A 19436-nucleotide genomic window follows, 5' to 3' on the forward strand; every position below is an offset into this window, starting at 1 on the left:
ATTTACCCCAAAAAGAAGTCATATAACTTTATACCTCTTTATTCTACTTTCATAAGAGAAACACACATAGGAAATTTGAAAAATACCTTAAAGTGTATTCAAAGGCATGCCAGTGGTTTGTGTATGTTAATCTTATTTGGGGGCTTTCAGAGTGAACCTGTAGTTTTCTTGGTAAATACCTTTTCTAAAACATGATACTTATCTACAGTGTCATGTAAATGAAACTTAACTGAAGTATATAATAAAATATGTTTGTTCTCACATAATACTTTGGAATAACACCTTTGTCCCTCCCTTGTCAAAGTGATTTGATTCTTAGAAATGAGCTGCATGTAGAATTTTATGCAAAGATATTTTCTTTAGTTCATGAAATGACATCCAAACTCATTTCAGTTTCTTTTCTAATAAAATTTTCACAGAACCAAATTTAATACACATAGAAGACTGGCAGTAGAGAACATGGAAAGTTTATACTTACCATCATTTTAGTTGCTTTCTAATACTATAAATGCATTAATAGTAACATATATTCACTAACCACATGCATTTCATCCAAACTCATTTGCCAAGAAAATTAGTTTAATAGTCCATTTAATTCTGTAGGATATTGTATTTTCTTATTAATAATTAGAGTATTGTGGTGCATTCTCTAAATCATTCAGTAGACATATAACTTTTGATTAATGATAATTTTAAATGTAGCTCTGAAATTTCATATGTAACAGTAGGTTAGAGTACATAATTCAGGCACTATGTTAGATTTTCAGATTAATAAATATCAGGTGATGAAATGTGCAAAATATTGCATCAGCAGGATTGTATATGCTGTACATTTTTGCCTGATTCTTTAAGATTTCAAGACCAACTTTAAGTTTCTGGTTGTATAATTTCATATGTAATAAGCAATTAAGTTTATATTTTGTAGTACTTATAGTAATAATTTCTCCAGTCCTCCTTAATGCCCCCCTCCACCATGGAAATTCTCAAACAGAAACAAAAGTAGAGAGAATAGAAAATTATGGCTGGGAGCAGTGGCTCACACTTGTAATCCCAGCACTTTGAGAGGCTGAGGTGGGCAGATCACCTGAGGTCAGAAGTTCAAGACCAGCCTGGCCAACATGGTGAAACCCCGTTTCTACTGAAAATACAAACGTTAGCCAGATATGGTGGCGTGCGTCTGTAATACCAGCTACTGGAGAGGCTGAGACAGGACAGTCGCTTGAATCTGGGAGACAAAGGTTGCAGTGAGCCAAAATTGCACCACTGCACTCTAGTCTGGGTGACAGAGCGAGACTCTGTCTCAAAAAAAAATAAAAAAAAAAAATTAAACTCTCATCTATCCATCATCTGGCTTCAAGAGTTGTCAACTCATGGCTAGTTTTGTGGCCTGGATACCTCTTTCTCTTTGTCTCTCTCAGACCTGTTTTGTTTGTTGTTGAAGAAGAAATTGAGGTATTTCTCTTTTCCAGTTTCCTGCAGTCTGGATTTGCATCCCTTTAATGGTGCATGCCATGTCCCTTTGTCCCGTATATTTCCTGTGAATTAGGTCTAGAGGCTTGATCAGGTTGAGGATCTTTTTCCCCCTAGTAAAAACACAGATGGTATATGTATATGTTAATACTCTTCATTTAAAAACTGAGCAGCATGAAAACGTTTCTATTTTGATTTTTCTACAAAGCATTTTATACTAAAATAGAGCATGGGTAACAGAAGGATATTTATAATCAGGGCCACTAGATGTCTCCCACCTACTCTTTATGTTATCTGTGCCATCCACAAAAGATCTTTGTCACCTTCAGAACTCTGCTGGTTCCTTGTGACTCCTGATGTACCAATCCCAAAATCTGTTGGTTGTTCTTTACTTTCAGAGACTGGCAAGTAGAAATTACTATATGAGTTTTATAATTTTTGATTTTTAAAGCTTTAAAGGCTTATTTTATATGGAGTATTACACTTCTGTACTTATAGTTTTTACTACACTTGTTGATGATTTTTGTCATTGAGAATTTTAAAAAATTCTACCAACTCTTATATTTAAGGAGCTTACTTCCTGGGCAAACATTAGGCAGGACTTGTTTTTAAAAACTATGTTACTTGAGTTTCCTATAATTTTTAAAGTAATTTTCTACTATTTTAATGTTCCACATAAAATCCCAATTTATCCTGAGAACAGGGGAAAACTAATGCACACTTTTTTCATCATCATTCTCTGAAATCTATTTTTAAATTCTGGACGTAGTTGAGGACACAGTGAATAGTTTCATATCCTGCAGCTCTGGTATTGGTAGGTGGCTTTGTACCACTGGCTGAAACAATCACCCTAAAGTCAGCTTTACCAGCTCGTCCTGTTCTTGTACAGATGAAGCCTGACTGAAGAGAGATGGCTTTTCTGCTGCCTTGATGCCACTATTTTTGTTTAGAAATGTTTTGAGGATGCCTAAAAAACAATCTAAAAGAGAATAAAACTTTAGATTTTAAAATAAGTAATGCATAAAATATATTTTCATCCCATTTTTGACCTCACCTCATTCTTTAGCCATCCCTTATAGATGAGAAGTTTAACATAGCACCTTCCAAATTTAATATATCCCAGAACCTGTTTTTCTTGGACATTTATTAACATCTCAAAAACATAAGGAAGAAAGTTTGGGAAGTGCTGATCAGCTACATTGCTCTTTTTATGTCTGTATCAAGAGATAACATTACTTTTGATGAGAATTCTTGTTCTAATGGGAGGGGTACATAAGACAGGTTTGACAATCATTATAATGAGAGATAGCAATTGGTTAGAGACATAAGAACCCTGGATGAAATAATGTGATAGTCAAGACTAGTAAATAACCACTATAGAGAGATTCAGAAAAGCTACAGGCAAGAGAAGCCATTTTAGTTGGGCATGGGAAGGCAGATAGGGATTTGGTGTTGCAGCGATGGAAGCCGTGAGGGGATGTGAGCAAAGGCATGGAAGCAGGAGAATGTGAGGCACGTTGGAAGGAAAGCAGTGGGTGGCTGTTTGACTGCAAGATGAAGTACTGTGGGATGGGAGGAGAAGGTCTAGCAGGTGATAGTTTTGGAAAATTAGGTTCAATTCCACATTACAGAGGTTGGACTCTAGGAGGCCATAAGAATAACAATGAAGGCTGCACTTCAAAGAGGTCAGTATGGCAGTAGTTTTTGAGTTGGGAGCCAACACCATGCAGTGACTCAGGTGAGTGGGGCAAGGTGAGGAAGTCTTGAGTCAGGACACTGGTGTGGAGGTGGAGGACAAGACAGCCCCTTGGAAGGGTTAACAGCCTAGGAGAGGGTGGGCTCAGAAAGGGGTCTGGTTGTTGAGGGCACAGTTCAAACACAAATGTTATTAAATAGAATCATGAATCAATCAATTGCTATGAAATTAATGTTAGTTAAGTTTCCTCCTATTCTTAGTTCTAGAGCCAGTACAAAAGCCTCATGAAGGTCCTGGAGAAATGGGGAAGCCAGTCGTCATTCCTAAAGAGGATCAAGAAAAGATGAAAGAGATGTTTAAAATCAATCAGTTCAATTTAATGGCAAGTGAGATGATTGCACTCAACAGATCTTTACCAGATGTTAGGTTAGAAGGGTAAGTACCTTTTGTGGTCCTGATAGTATGTGAATGAAAAGTATATTCTGAATTTTCAGTAAATTGCACTTGAGTGCTGATTGTTCTTAAGGCAAATGTTATATCACTATGTTACTACTTACCCTACTTAGAAAATAATTAAATGCTGATAGAAATAATATCTCAAGATTATTAGCACTATATATTTCAGGCATTGGAAGATAATTATTTATCTTAATGGATTAGAAGGGGATTTTAAACTTCATTATTACCAAAATACTCACATACTCAACTTTTTACAAAAAGATTTAAGTTGTATGTAACTTGAAACAGTGAAATACACAGTCGTAAGTATACAGCTCACTGAATTTTTTGCTATGTATACACCTTTGTAACCATCAGCCAAATCAAGACATAGAATGATCCCATCACCCCGAAAGTCTCCTTATGTTTTTTGTAGTCATTACTTACATCCCCAGAGGCAGCCATTATGTTGACCTCTCTAAACATAGATTAGTTTTGTCTCTTTTTGAACTTTTTATGATGGATCCACACCATTTTTTGTGCCTTTAAGATTCATATTGTTGCATGTATCAGAATTTTATTATTTTCTACTGCAAATAGTGATTTGTAATATGAATATGCCATTGTTTATTTATACATTGATAGGCCTTTGGATTATTTCTACTTTTTGACCACTATAAATAAAGCTATTGTGACATTCTTGTTCATGTCTTTTGGAGGACTTAAGTGCCCATTACTGTATGCTATGTACTAGAGAAAGGAATAGGTTATGCATTTATATAGCACTAGCATGTGCTACCAAATATTTTCCCAAAATGTTTATACCAATTTACACTCCTATCAGCAATATATTAATTAGATGTCCAGTTGCTCTATAAGAAGAAGGTAATACAAGGTACTAGAGTACAATAGGCCCAGTTAAAAGCAAGCAAACTGTACAGAAAATAGGTAGAGTAAGTGAACATGTACATTCTGTGCTGAGGCCCCCTAAACTCCTTGCTCCCATTGATGCTGGCAGCCAAGCTTGCCTCCTCCAGAGAAGAGACTGGGAGATCTTTCTCATCAGAATTGGATAGCCCTAGAGAGAAGGGTAAGTACCTAGTGTGGTCCTGATAGTATGTGAATGAAAAGTATGTGCTGAATTTCCAACAAATTGCACTTTAGTGCTGATTGACTTGGGAAAGTTTCCAACTTAATGGCACAACCTGATCACCCTTAATGGAAACTCATAGTCAGTGAGTCCTACTAATGTGTTTAGGCCTCATATTCAGTCTCCTGGTCTTCCATTCTTAATAACAAATAGGTAAGCAAGGAGTACTAGATATCTCAGGAAACCCTCAACAAACAGAGAAAAGCAACTTTGAGGAAACAAAAACTATTAAGGTAGAACACATAAAGAGAAATAACTAATAACCTCAACAAAATAGAGAATATATTACAACCATAAAATGAGAATAGGATACTATTCAAAAGATACACTGAGAGAACCAGAAAGAGCTTTTGAAAATAAAAAAAAGAAAAATGCACCAAAGAGATGGACAACAGTAAAATTATATGAACATTGAAATAACCATCAAGAAATCCAATATTTTAATAATAGGAGTCTCAAAAAGAATTTTAAAAATAGGGAACAGAAAATTTATCCACAAAATTTTCCATAACTGAACTGCACAAATTTTCAAATTGAAAGAGCCCACCAACTTTTTTGGACAATAGATGAAAATAGACTGTACTCCAAGACATTGTGACTTTCAGAACACTGAGGATTTCAACCCCCAGAGGGGAAAAAAAGACCTTTTACAGGTTTCTTAAGAGGCGAAAGCAGATCACAATCAAAAGGTTATTAATCAGAATGCCTTCAGACTTCTCAGCAACTCTAGAAACAAAGGAGCAAAATTCTAAAAGAAAATAATTTCCAATCTAAAATGTTATATTCGGCCAAACTTGCAATAAAGTGCACAGGTTAAATAAGGATATTTTTGGACATGCAAGATTTCAAAACATTGAACTCCCAAGCATCCATTCTCAGGAAGTTACTAGAGATAAGACGCTACCATTTAAAACCTTGGTTTTAAATAAACCAAGGACAAGAAAGACATAGAATGTAAAAAACAGGAGATTCAGCTTGTGTAAGAAATGGTGAGAATGACCAGAAGATGATGAAGGGAGAGCCTGAGTGAGAGTTGCACAGGCAGAGGCGACCAGCCCAGATGGAGCCAGTGAGAAAATTCCAGAAGAGACTTCAAGAAGATGCCACTGAAGTTACACCTGATATGGCTGAATGTCTAGAGTAGATTTAGATAATTGTTAGGAAGTTTGGGATTGAAATACATAGAAAACCATAGTAAGAAAAAAATGAAATGAGCATTACCTTCAGGGAAAACTTTAAAAAAATTGTTCAGAGAAAACAAAAGTAATCATAGTTTACTACTACATGGCTTAGCCATGAATAAGTCATAATAAGGTAACTGTTGAATATTGTGCATGTAAAAATTAAACCAAGGAGATGAAGAGTATCTCTTTATCTGGCAAGTTGATTAAGTGGAGATCAGTCAAGAGAAGCTTAATTTGTAAAGATTTTTCACAAACCGTTTGCTTTCCTAAAAATTTAAACATTGTTGAAGAAAACTATGGACTCTCCACAGTCTACAGTTAAAATGATGCCTGTATTATAAACAACCTTACATTTACTTCAAGAGCCTCAATCAACTATTATTGTTTCTGGTAGAATTGTTTTTGTCATTTTAATAACCCCCCTAAGTATATCACCACTCTCAACACATTTTATTAAACATTTATGTCTTTTTGTCTTTAAGTGGTTTTTGAAGATACTTTTATTAATGAGTACCTTTTAAGTGCATTGTAAGTCACCAGTTTTTGGACATTGAACAGCTTTATGATATTAGGAACAGTGTTGAAATGGTGTGATACAAATGCTTGTGCACCAAGTTTCAGACTTTGAAGACTATTCAGACTTGACGAAGTCCACTTTTGTGAAAGCTGCCAATACACAGTCCTTCTGGCCAACCGCTGGGGCTCTGTGGGACTGGGCTGCCTAGGAGGTAGTGCAGAGTCACTGAGTAGCCTTTTTATATCTTCACTCCATCTCTGGACTGATAACCTTTAAAAAAAAAAAAAAAAGTTTTAGAAGACTTTTTATTATGGAAAATTTCAAATGTATACAAAAATAGAGATAATAATGTAATGAATCCTCATGTATTTACCACCCAGCTTCAACAATTCCTAACAGTTTTGTCTTATGAATTCTTATACCCTCTGAGATGTCCCCCAACAATCTTTGCCTCCTGGTATTCACACCTCTTTGTAGTCTCCATCTTGCACTAAGATTGGTTTGTGTGAGCAATAGAACATGGTGCAAGTAAAATGGAGTATCTCCTTCAATATTATGTTATCAAATATGCTGTGGCTTCCATGTTGGTCTTTTACTCTTGCTGTGATCATTTGCTCTGGGATAAGCCCCTGACACAATAGGTGCAGCCCTGTGTCGACACCTGTGTGGTTTATGGCTTTTTGTGAACAACTAAGGAAGTAAGATTAGAAGCATATTCTCCAGCCCCAAGCAAAGACAAAACATTTCTAAATATTTCAATATGTAGCTCTGAAAGATAAGGACTCATAGAAAAGAAAAATAAAAATCATTATACCATTTTCACCCCCTAAAAATAACATAAACAGTGATCCCTTCATATCATAAAATACCCAGTTAATATTCAATCTTCCCTGGTTATGACATATATATTTCTTTTTTTATAGTGTAGGTGTCAGGATCAAAATTGCAGCTGGTGGATATTCTCTTAAGTCTCTTTTAGTCTGTAGGTTCCTTCTCTGTTTTTTTTCCTCACAGTTTATTATTTGAAGAATCTAGGTAGAATGCCTTACGTCTTTTCTCAGCCTACATTTTGCTGACTGCATCACTGTGGTGTCATTTGAACATGTTCTTCAGTTCCCTGTCCTGTGAATTGGTAGTTAGACCTAAAGGCATATCATACCAATATCCGTAAAGTCAAGTAAATTGTGTGCTTGTGGTATTAAAGGTGTGAGATCTGGCCCATAATATGCATTGTTATTGGACAGGTTCATTACATGTTTCATTTGTCTGTTTTCTCTTTTTGTAGCTCCTGTTAGCTAGGCATTAAGTGCACTGAGGAAGAAAATATGTTATCAAAGTTGATAATGTGAATGCTGCATATCAAAACTTGTGAAATGTAGCTAATTCCATGCTTAGGTGATAATATATACCTTTAAATGCATATGACTTTTTTAAAAAGAAGATGGAAAGTTACTGAACTAACCATCTTAAGAAATTAGATGGTTAGTTCTAAGGAACGTGTTAAAGGAACACGTTAAAGAGAATAAGTAGAAGGAAGAGTGGAAACTTAAAGCTTGGAAACTTAGGAAATAAAAACGTACAGTAGAGGAACAGCAAAGTCAAAAGTTCATGGGAAAAAAATGATAAAATTGACTAATCAAGAACATAAGAGTCACAAATCCATAAAAGGAGTGAAAGGTGGCGTCATTACAGATCCAGACCTTAAAAGATAATATATCACAAAGATGAGAAATTATAAAGTAGAATACAAACATCGAGTATAGAGGCTCAACAAAGCTGAAAGTTCTTTGGAAAAAAATCAACAAAATCAAAAAACGCTCTCCTAAATAGCGGATAATGGTATGAAAAAGACAGCATCCCTACACATCTTGCAGACATTTGAAAGATTATACATAGATTATATGAGGTTTTTTAAAATAGTCAAACTCATAGAGGCAGGGTGTAGAATAGTAGTTGCCAGGGTCCGGTGGCAGGGGAGAAATGAGGAGATGCTGATTAGTGGGCATAAAGTTTCAGTTATGCAAGATGAATAAGGACTAGATAACCTGCTATACAGTATTGTGCCTGTAGATAACAATACTGCATTGTACCCTTAAAAACCTATTAAAAGGGTAGATCTCATGGTAAGTGTTACCACAATGACATAAAGATAAGATTATAAGTGAATATTATAAATATCCCAATTTTTTAAAATTTAGATGAAATTAGTAGTTCCTAGAAAAATATAACTTAGTAAAATTGACATCAGAGAAAAGAAAATATAAGTTCTATAGCTATTAAGTAGAATTAATTATTTAAAATCATTACACACAGCTGGGCGCAATGACTCAGACCTGTAATCCCAGCACTTTGGGAGGCCGAGGCGGGCGGATTATGAGGTCAGGAGATCAAGACCATCCTAGCTAACATGGTGAAACCCCGTCTCTACTAAAACTACAAAAAATTAGCCAGGCGTGGTGGCACGCGCCTGTAGTCCCAGCTACTCAGGAGGCTGAGGCAGAAGAATGGCGTGAGCTGGGGAGGCAGAGCTTGTAGTGAGCCCAGATCACACCACTGCACTCCAGCCTGAGCAACAGAGAGACTCCATCTCGAAGAAAAAAAAAAACTTCACACACAGACATTCACACAGTTAGACATAAACACAGACTTCCAGGCATAGATGGCTTTGCCAATGAAAATGAAGCAACATATCAAACTTATTTCATGAAATCAGCATGATCTTGATATGAAAATCTGACAAGGTTATTACAACAAAGAAATACTACAGACCAGTAATCTCGATATAGATGCAGATTTATAAGTGAAATCCAGCAATATATAGAATAAATAATTCATTAAAAATAAATTGGTTTATTCCAGGCATGTGAAGTTGGTTTAGGATTTGAAGATCGTTCAGATTCACCACATTTATAGGAAAACAGGTGATAAGTTATGTGATCATTTCATTAGATACAGGAAAAACATTTGATAAAATTTGTCACTGTCATGATAAAACCCCTTAGCAAACTAGGAATAGAAGGGAACTTCTTTAATCTGACAAAAGATTTCTAGAAAAACAAAACCCTCCCAGCAAATATCTATATTTAATAATAATGTTGTAAGCTTTCCCTTTGAGATTCGGAACATGACACAGATGCCTGTTAACACCACTTTTCTGTTCAGTGTCGTACTGGAGGTCTTAGCCAGTGTAAGGAGGCAAGCAAAAGAACTAACTGTTATAAGGACTGGAAGAGAGGAATTAAAATTTATTAAAATTTATTAATTTAAGAAGTTCATTAAAATTTTATTATGTGCAGTTGACATGATTGTGTATAACAAAAATCCAAAAGAATTAGAGGATTAGAATAAAAATGTGTTTAGAGACTGGTCACGGTGACTCACACCTGTAACCCTAGCACCTTGGGCACCTGAAGCAGGAAGATTGCTTGAGTCCAGGAATTCAAGACCAGCCTGAGCAACATGATGAGACCCCATCTCTACAAAAAAATTAAATAATTAGCTGGACACAGTGGTGCATGCCTGTAGTCCCAGCTGCTCAGGGGGCTGAGGCAGAAGGATAACTTGAGCTCAGGAGTTCGAGATTGCAGTGAGCCATGATTACACCACACTGCGCTCCAGCCTCGGTGACAGTGTGAGACTCTGTCTCAAAAAAAAAAAAAAAAAAAAATATATTCAGCAAGGTTGAAGGTTTTAAGGTCTATATTAAAAAGAAAAATACATTACATTTCTATATGTTTTCTTGCAAAAGCTAGAAAATAAAACAATTTTAAATATTACTTATAATGCAATCTGAAAATATAAAATATCCAAGAAAGGCTCTTCAGAGTAAATTCTAAAGCAAAGAAAAATTAAATACCTAAATAAATGGAGAACTATCCCACATTCATGGGGTCAGACTCCTTAATATTATAAAGATGTTGGTTCTTTCTACATTCATTAGTAGGTTTAATGCAGTCCCAATCATAACCACGTATACATGTGTAATTTGACAAGTTGATTCTCAAATGTGACTGGAAATGCAAAGACCTGGAAGAGCTAGACATTCTTATAGAATTATTAAGATTTCTTAGAAAATTGTAATAATTAAGATAATGTGGTATTGTTGCAAGGATAGACAAGCAGATCAGTGGAACACAATAGCGAGTTCATGACCAGTCCCGTACATACTTGAACACTTGGTTTAGGACAAAGGTGGCACTATGTGGCAGTAGGAGAAGGATGATCTTCTAAAAAGTGAACAAATCAATGATGCTGGGTCAACTTGATATGATTCAAGACAAAACTGAAACTGCATCTTTACCTCACATCATATGGAAAAATCAATTTTATATGTATTACCTGAAATAAACGTGAAGGCAAACCAGCAAAGCCCTAAAAGATCACATAGGAGAAAATATCTTTATGATCTTGGGGTAGGAAAGGACTTTGTTTTAGGTGTATTTCTACTAGATGGCTGGACTTTTTTTTTCTTTAAAATGACAGCCTACCATTTATTTATTTAATTTTTTGCTTCTCTCGTGCTCATGTTCGTAGGCAGCCTACCATTGAATGGACTCTCACTGTGTATATACACACATATATATTTTTGAGAGACAGGGTCTTGCTCTGTTGCCCAGACTGGAGTGCAGTGGCACAGTCACAGCTGACTGCAGCCTCAACCTCCTGGGCTCAAACAATCGTCCGACCTCAGCCTCCTAAGTAACAAGGACTACAAGTACACACCACTACACTTGGCTAATTTTTTAAACGTTTTGTAGAGATGGGGGTCTCATGACACGTTGCCCAGGCTGGTACTTTGTATTTTAAATTTAATCTTTGGTTTTTAATAGATGACTTTTGTGCATATTATGACTTGATCTACATGTAGTATGACTTGATGTATTTGAACTTCTTTTAGGTTGAACCATGTGAAATTGATATTCAACCACTTTTGACGTATGAAAATGACAATTTCATAAAGTTTGACTTAATAAATCTTACTTTCTGTTTAGTATCTTTTTCATTTTTTTCCTCCTTTCCTGCTTTTCTAATTGATACAGTTTCAACTGGTAAAGTTTTAGTATTCATGTTTTTCTGTCTCTTGGTTTGGAAGCCGTACACTTTTCCTTTATTAGTAAGACCTAGGTATATTGTAATTGTCAAGGTGTAGATTTATCTTTATGTATCTACATGTTCAGTGCACGTAGTGTACTTTTGATGTGAGCACTGATATTATTCTTCAGTTGTGGGACATTCCTAGCTGTAATCTCAAATACTGCTGCTTCACTATTTCCTCCAATCTGTTCTTTTGGAGCTACTTATATGCATATACTAGAGCTTCTCAATCTGTACTCTTATTTTTTCTTTGTTTGTTCCTTTTCAAGTTGTCTCTAGGTAAATTGCTCATTAATATCTTGATAGTGGCAAAGTCCAAGTCTGGCTCTGCCATTTACTGGCTATGTGGTTTAGGACAAGTTGCCTGACTTTTCTATCCCTCAGGTCCTTATCTCTAAGATAAAGAGAATTACAAGGGTGGTTGTGAGGATTTGTAAAGTGCTTTGCACACTTCCTGGAATCTAGGATACAGAGAAGGCCTCTGTTCAAGGAGTGAGCTCCAGGTCCCTTTTTGATTCTCAGGAGAAGCTGACTCCAAAGGGACTTTTCCATCTCCACTTTTTTTTCTTTATTTTTCTACTCATTTCTGGACTTCCAAAGCAGATTCACAATGAAATGCCAAGTGGTAAATATTAGATAGTATTTTCTTCAGCCTCGGCTGTGCTGGACAGAGGTAGTTAGCTGCTTTCCGTTCCTGCTCCCCGAGGTGGAAGGAAGAATGGTGTGGGATGGCCCTTGGAGTGCAGGTTTTTCACCACCTTTTGGAACCCAGAGAAACCTTGCTTATGTTCTAAGACATGGGCTTAACTGGTATGTAGCTGGCTGTGCCCAGATCATCCTGTCTGCCAATAACTTCTACTGCCTTGTACAGTCTCTAAGGGCATGTTTCCTGAAGGAAACTGGAGGGAAGAATGACATTATTACACTGTTCAGAAGAGTTAAATAGAAGTAACAGTCACTGAATAACTTTTCTAATGTGTGATCTTAGGGAAGGAAGGGTAAGACAGATTCCAAATCATCTAGTAAGCCAAATCCATCCTATATAGTTAGTCTTAAGATATTTAAAAAGTAATTTTAATAGCATTTATTGAATGCTTTATTATATACCAGTGTTATACACATTGTCATATTCAAACAGTTGGGCAAAGTAGTAGTAATGTGCTCAGTTTACAAATGGGGAAACTTGGACTTAGGGAAATTAAATGATTTGTCCAAAGTATAGTTAGTAAGTGACGCAAGTGAAATTTGAACCTAGGTCTCAGGGACAAAATATGTGCTCTGAATCACTATGCTTTGCCCTTAGTTTTATTGTTAGATCTTAGTTGATCTTCTCTGAATGAGAGTGTACAGAGGAGAAATTTTGTAACATTGCCAAACACTGCCTAACACTGCCTGGCAGGTAGCCAGACATCTTATGAAATATTGAGTTGTCATTGATAAATGCTAGTGACAGATGAAATTTAATGGGAGAAAAAGAATACATTGAAAATCATAGCTTGAAGGGACGTGGAGGAGAGCATTGGATTATACATGCATAGTCACCTTGATGTGGAAATTTCTTGAAAATTCTTCTTTTCTTGGCTCTTCTTTCATACTGTAGTTCTTGACATATATATATGGATGATTGATGAGCAGTATAAGTTTTATCATAATTTGTGGATTTAACTTGTAGTTCTGTTACTTACTAGCTGCTATCATGAGCAATCTACTTTATTACTCTAAGCCTCAGTTTCCTCATCTGTAAAATTTGGAGAGTAATTCCTCTGTCTTAGGGTTGTTATAAGCATACATGGGATAATATATTTAAACCTCTTAACGCAGTTTCAGGCATTTAATAAAAAGTCAGAAGGACCTTTGCAGGCCAGTGCCCTGAGATAGGATAAATAGAGTAGGACTTTTTTAGAGATGGGGTCTCACTTTGTTGCCCAGGCTGATCTCAAACCCCTGGGCTCAAGTGATCCTCTTGCCACAGCCTTGCAAAGTGCTGGATTGCAGATGTGAGCCACTGCATCCAGCCAGAGTAGGACTATAACAATTGAAAAATGTTAGTAATAGTAAATACCAAGCAACTTCTGTAGTTCTGTATTTCTGAATTGTTAGGTACAGTCATGTGTTATTTGATGACTGGGGTATGTTCTGAGAAATAGGTCATTAGACAATTTTGTCATTGTGTAAACATTATAGAGTGTACTTACACAAACCTAGATGGTACAGCCTACTACACACCTAGGCTATAAGGTATACCCTATTACTCCCAGTCTGTTAACCTGCGTAGTATATTTCTGTACTGAATACTGTAGGCAATTGTAGTACAATAGTGTTTGTGTATCTAAACATATAAAAGATACAGTATAAATATGGTATAAAAGATGAAAAATGGTACACCTGTATAGGGCACTTACCATGAATGGAGCTTGCAGAAGTGGAAGTTGCTCTGGGTGAGTAAGTGAGTGCTGAGTGAATGTGAAGGCCTAAGACATTACTGTATACACTGCTGTAGACTTTATCAACACTGTACACTTAGGCTCTTCTAAATGTATTTTGCAGATTAAGTAATTATGCTAGTATGTTGATGGTGGCTACAGTGACACAGGCCATAGGTATTTTTCAGTTCCATTATAATGATATGGGACTACCATCGTATATGTGGTCTGTTGTTGTGGGGGTGCTACTGAAGCTCAGCGGGGTGAATGTCCTGGGTATCCACCACATTCCACTGGCAACCGCACAGTATGAGGGAGAGGAAAACAAATGGAAGCACACTGGAACCGGGGAGGGAAGTTTCTTCCTCCTGCATTGTCCCTGCAGCACCTTCTACCTACAGAGCTTATGCATGCATCATGCATACTGCAAAGGAGAAATGCTTATAGGGGCCAGTTTCATTATCACAGTGCAGGTAATAAAAGGTATGGGTACACTACATGGCAATGATGAGTCATCTCCAAGAGCTAATGTATTATGTGTTTGTGGACGCTTGCGTTTTAAAAATTGTTTTAATTTATGATGGTAAACATTAATAGCCATAATCCACACAAACAAAAGCCCTTTGGGGTCCTCGGTTTCTAAGTGTGTAAAGGGATTATAAGTCAAAAAGTTTGAGAACTGTTGCTTTATATTGTTCCCTTTAAGTAATGTTCAAAAAATCAGGCAAAACTCATCAGTAGTACTACAAGTCCTGTAAAGTGGTTACCTTGGACAGGGACACAAAGGAAGCCTCTGGGGTATTGGTAATGGTCTGTTTCTTCATCTGGGTGCTGACTACTTGATGCTTTCACTGTGGAAATTCGTTCAGCTTATGATTTGTTACACTTATGATTTGTCAACTGTTTGTATGTATATATTTCAGTAGAAAGTTAAGACTCTTCCCTTTCTTCCTAACCTATACCTTGCTGTTAAACCTGTATGTAACTTTTAGAAATCAGCATAAACTGGTGGGGTGCAGTGGCTCACGCCTGTAATCCCAGCACTTTGAGAGGCCAAGGCGGGCAGATCACGAGGTCAGGAGATTGAGACCGTCCTAGCTAACACGGTGAAACCCCGTCTCTAGTAAAAATACAAAAAATTAGTCGGGCATGGTGGCGGGCACCTGTAGGACCAGCTACTGGGGAGGCTGAGGCAGGAGAATGGCGTGAACCCAGGAGGTGGAGCTTGCAGTGAGCCGAGATCGTGCCACTGCACTCCAGCCTGGGTGACAGAGCGAGACTCCGTCTCAAAAAAAAAAAAGAAATTAGCATAAACTTACACTGGCTCGTTTTCATAACTGAGGATAAAAGTCTCACTTGGGCAAGTGTGGAAGAAAGCTGCTTCCTGAACATGGCCTGTGGCCTTTCTGCTCATCCTCAGCTCTGTGTTCTATGAACCTGTCCCCCTACCCACTTCAAACCCCAAAACACGAAAGGACAGGTGGTTTCTTGATTGGAAAAGCTTAGCTAGAATGCTAAAGAGCTCTTTGGTGCTTCTCAAGTGCCTTGTGGCTCTTCCAGGTTAGGGTGTGTGTTTGTGTGTGTTTGTACCTGTTCTGAGGTTAATTATGGTTGTTTAATATTTTCTCTATGTTTCCTCATTTGCTTTGAGAGAATATTAACTTATGAATTTGTTATGGTCTCTGATTGAGCATTTGATTTAAAAAATTATTTCCTTTTTTATCATCTGTTCTTCTGGATCCTAATATTGCTTCTCTCTCTGATTCTTCCATCCAGTTTCTTTCTATTGTTCCTATAATCTTATAATCTTACTTCCTCTCCATACAGTTTTAGAATTTTATTCTTTAACATATTATACAAGTAGTAAATTTGGGTTATCACTTCTCTTCTGCAGAACCTGCTGTCTCCACATTTTTCTGTCTTCCTTTCTGTTTCCTAGCCATAGACATGGCTAACAGTACCATTTGTACACTGTACATCTTTCATGCATCACTTGATTTTATTATTTTATTTTATTTTATTTTGGTAAGGTAGCAACTATATAGCCACCTTGGCTGTTTCCTGCTTCCCAATTCTACAATAATAATAAGTAGGATTCACTTGGGAAAAGAGATTGTATGTGTGGCATAATAAGATTCAGCTAAATAATATAAGAAACTCTTTTTCTGACCCCCTTTTACCCATACATAGGCCATTCCTGACTTCAGAGTCTTATTCCAGGAGTCTGTGCATCAGGCATTCAAGATACAGCTTGCTCAGCTATGATGTACCTGAAACTAGTACTAATTATATACATAAATATTCTAGCCACCATTTATAACAGAGTTTTGATGGGAAACTATTTTCAAAAGTATTATTAGGACTGCTGAGTACACATCTTTTCCCCCTCTAGCCTAGTCTTTTGGGTCCCACCTCTTTAACCTAGACTTAGAAGGAGGGAGCTGCAGACAGGGTGGCAGGCTGTGTGGGCCTTCTTGTGGTTATTAGAGTGAACATAGGGAGCAGGCAGTGAAATGGAAATGAGGCTGTGGGTTTTCTGGATCAGTGGGTAGAGGGGAGGTTACTGTTAGTAGGAGATGGAGACCATCCTGTGAAAGGGGTCTTGGGCATGGTGAAGAGGGAGAGAGGGGCTGCAGTGGAATATATCGAAGGACAGGGACAGCTACTTGTTTCTCCTTGTCTCCTGGCAGAAAGAAGGGACAAGGGCTGATGGGGCCCCTACAGTGACTTCTTTCAGCCCTTTTACTTTGTCATCTTTTTACCCTTCGCTTTTCCTTTTCTTCCAACTGCCAACTGGCAGCCCTAGGGTAGAGTGTTCGATAAGAAGAGTTATTTCAGCAGCTTCAGAAGAGGAGTCTTGTTTGTGTTTTCTTCATTTCCTCCCCATCGTTCCCTTTTTCCACTCCCACTGACAGGTGATTACACTTGAGACTGGGGAGTGGAAAGTTTGAGGAGCTTGAGAGAGAGCAGGGAATAAAGGAAGAGAGAGGAGGGTGGAGCAACTGTTAGAATTGGGGATACCTGGGAGATAATTATGTATGCACTGTTTAGGGGGGGCTTATGTTCTAAAGCACATCCCTTGATCTCAGGTTACCTACTGCTGTTACTGTTCTCTGATAGGCTGTTATCTAGTAATTTCATCTAGCTAACAAGGTTGAAAGAAGAGACTATGTTGCCTAACAAAGTGCTAGAAACATACAATTATTATGTGGATTTTGTGTGCATATCTTTTGAGTGTGTTTGGTATTTCTGATTATTGCATGCTCAGGCATAAATAGTCTTTAGTGAACGAGATACATGTTGATATTTAATTATGGCGGTGGCAGCATCAAGAGTTAGAACAGCAGGGCATGGGCTGTGGAGTCTTCAGTCAGGTTCTGCTACCTCCTCGCTATCCCTGCCCTGTTTCTCATCTGTGAAATGTGGCTCCAAGCATCCATCTTATAGAATGACTAGGAAGATTAAGAGCCTGGTACATAATAGGTACTCACTAAATATTTCTCTTCTTTTGTGGAAGGTATATTTTTGTTTAGATTATTAAACTACGTAAACTCCAGTGGTTCTGATTTTTTGTCTAATAGGGTCTTTGAAATACATTCAGTTTTGGGTAGATAATATAGCTTTCATTCTCCATTAAAATGAATCACCTGAAAACATTCATCAGGAGGAAGTACCTAATTTTAAGAATATAAATGACATCTTTGAAATAATTTTAATCTAAATATATCACTTTAAATAGGTGCTATTTATTAAACACGTAACATTAACCAAGACTTAAATGAAAAGGTACCAAGGATCCCACCACTAGAGCAAACTGCTTTTATTGTTCTGTCACCCTTCTAGTCCAGATTCCTTTATTATGCAATCTTAACAGTCACTTTTTATAAAGGCATTTGCTTTGTCTCTAGGTGTAAAACAAAGGTGTATCCAGATAATCTTCCTACAACAAGTGTGGTGATTGTTTTCCACAATGAGGCTTGGAGCACACTGCTGCGAACTGTCCATAGTGTCATTAATCGCTCACCAAGACACATGATAGAAGAAATTGTTCTAGTAGATGATGCCAGTGAAAGAGGTAAATTTTAAATTTTAATGCCAATAATTTGCTACACCTTTTGTCACTAACGGTTAAAACTAGTTGCTATAATTTTTAACCTAATAATTTTATACAAAATTCTAATTTATCCCAAAAATATGGCATTTGGATTCATTCACATATGTAAAAAAGTACACCCTTGTGAGACTTAAAATATTACTTTAATTAGTAATTAATTTAATTTGTGTGTTGCATCTTAATCTTGTTTCAAAAAGAAGTAATGCTCTATAACATAAACTATTATGCAGGACAGTGAAAAAACTCTCATCATTTTGTTAGGATTTTCTCTGTGGGAAGCTGCAGGACTGAGTCAGTAGAGAGAGACTGGATTCTGCTTACATCCATGAATGGAGAAATGTAGTTCCATGTTTAGTAGGAAATATCTCTGACAGCAAAATGGAGCTTTAGCTGAGTGAACCTTTGTTCTCCAGATTTTTCTTAGGTTTCCCTGTTTTCTCCATTTCTAAGTTTCAGGAATGATCTATAGCTAGATGCATAAAAGGATTAGGAAGGATGAAAAGGTAGGATGTAATATGACTCTCATAATAAATCTCTACAGACTCTTGCCCACATGTCCTTCTAGGAGTCTCAGAATTTTTCACAAGGCTAAAATCTCCCAAACTATTTCATGAAATACTCTTTGGGAAAGGACATATTAATTAAAGGTGGCTTGGTCAATATTATTTATTCTGAATCCTTACTAGAGATTTCACACTACAGAGTACCATATAGAAAAGGCTCTGCTTAGTCTATCAGTAAAGAAACTTGCTTAACTTAGATACCCCGTATTTCCTAATTTTCTTACTCATAGCTCATCTGTTTAGGAATCATTGGTGTCATGTGTTCCACCAGTGTTCCTGTGTTCGCATGAGAAAAATTTAGAGCTACAGAAAATAATTTCCTACTTCTTTTCTTCCTTCATCAGCCTTAAATGATCTACCATTTTAACCTCTTTTGCTAGTATCTTCAGCTTTCTTGCCTATTCTCCCATTGCATCTGTTATGATTTAGTTACGTATCATACTTTCTCCTTCCTGTGTCCACACTGAATACATGCATTTAACGGAAATTAAGTTTATTCACATCAAATATCAATTATTTGGAGTAATTAATGCAATAAAAACAATTTAAATCTTATTACTTTGCCAGATTATACAGGTGCAAATGAAGAATAAGATAAATCCTACCTTTTAAGTAACTTATATCTTACCTTTTTAATCAAATTAAAGAGATAGTTTATAATCACACAAGACATTTAAATAGTATAATACATTATATAATTACATGTCAAAAGGAATGAGAGCAGTTAAGAATACCACACGTGAAGAAATAATTGTTGACAACAGAAGTATAAACCTCATGTGGATAA

The 19436-nt window shown here is 36.7% G+C and overlaps 1 protein-coding gene across 2 annotated transcripts in view; it reads left to right on the forward strand.

The window, feature by feature from the left end:
• The window catches only part of GALNT1 (polypeptide N-acetylgalactosaminyltransferase 1), a 129941-nt gene that overhangs the window by 78672 nt on the left and 31833 nt on the right, over positions 1–19436 (forward strand). For both annotated transcript variants that reach the window (XM_009252336.4, XM_054538201.2), the window contains exons 3-4: positions 3427–3601; positions 17881–18047. In XM_009252336.4, coding sequence (XP_009250611.2) covers positions 3427–3601; positions 17881–18047 — 342 coding nt within the window. The remainder of the gene's footprint in view (positions 1–3426; positions 3602–17880; positions 18048–19436) is intronic.

The sequence above is a fragment of the Pongo abelii genome, chromosome 17 (genome assembly GCF_028885655.2).
Source record: "Pongo abelii isolate AG06213 chromosome 17, NHGRI_mPonAbe1-v2.0_pri, whole genome shotgun sequence".
Classification (NCBI taxonomy): Eukaryota; Metazoa; Chordata; class Mammalia; order Primates; family Hominidae; genus Pongo; species Pongo abelii.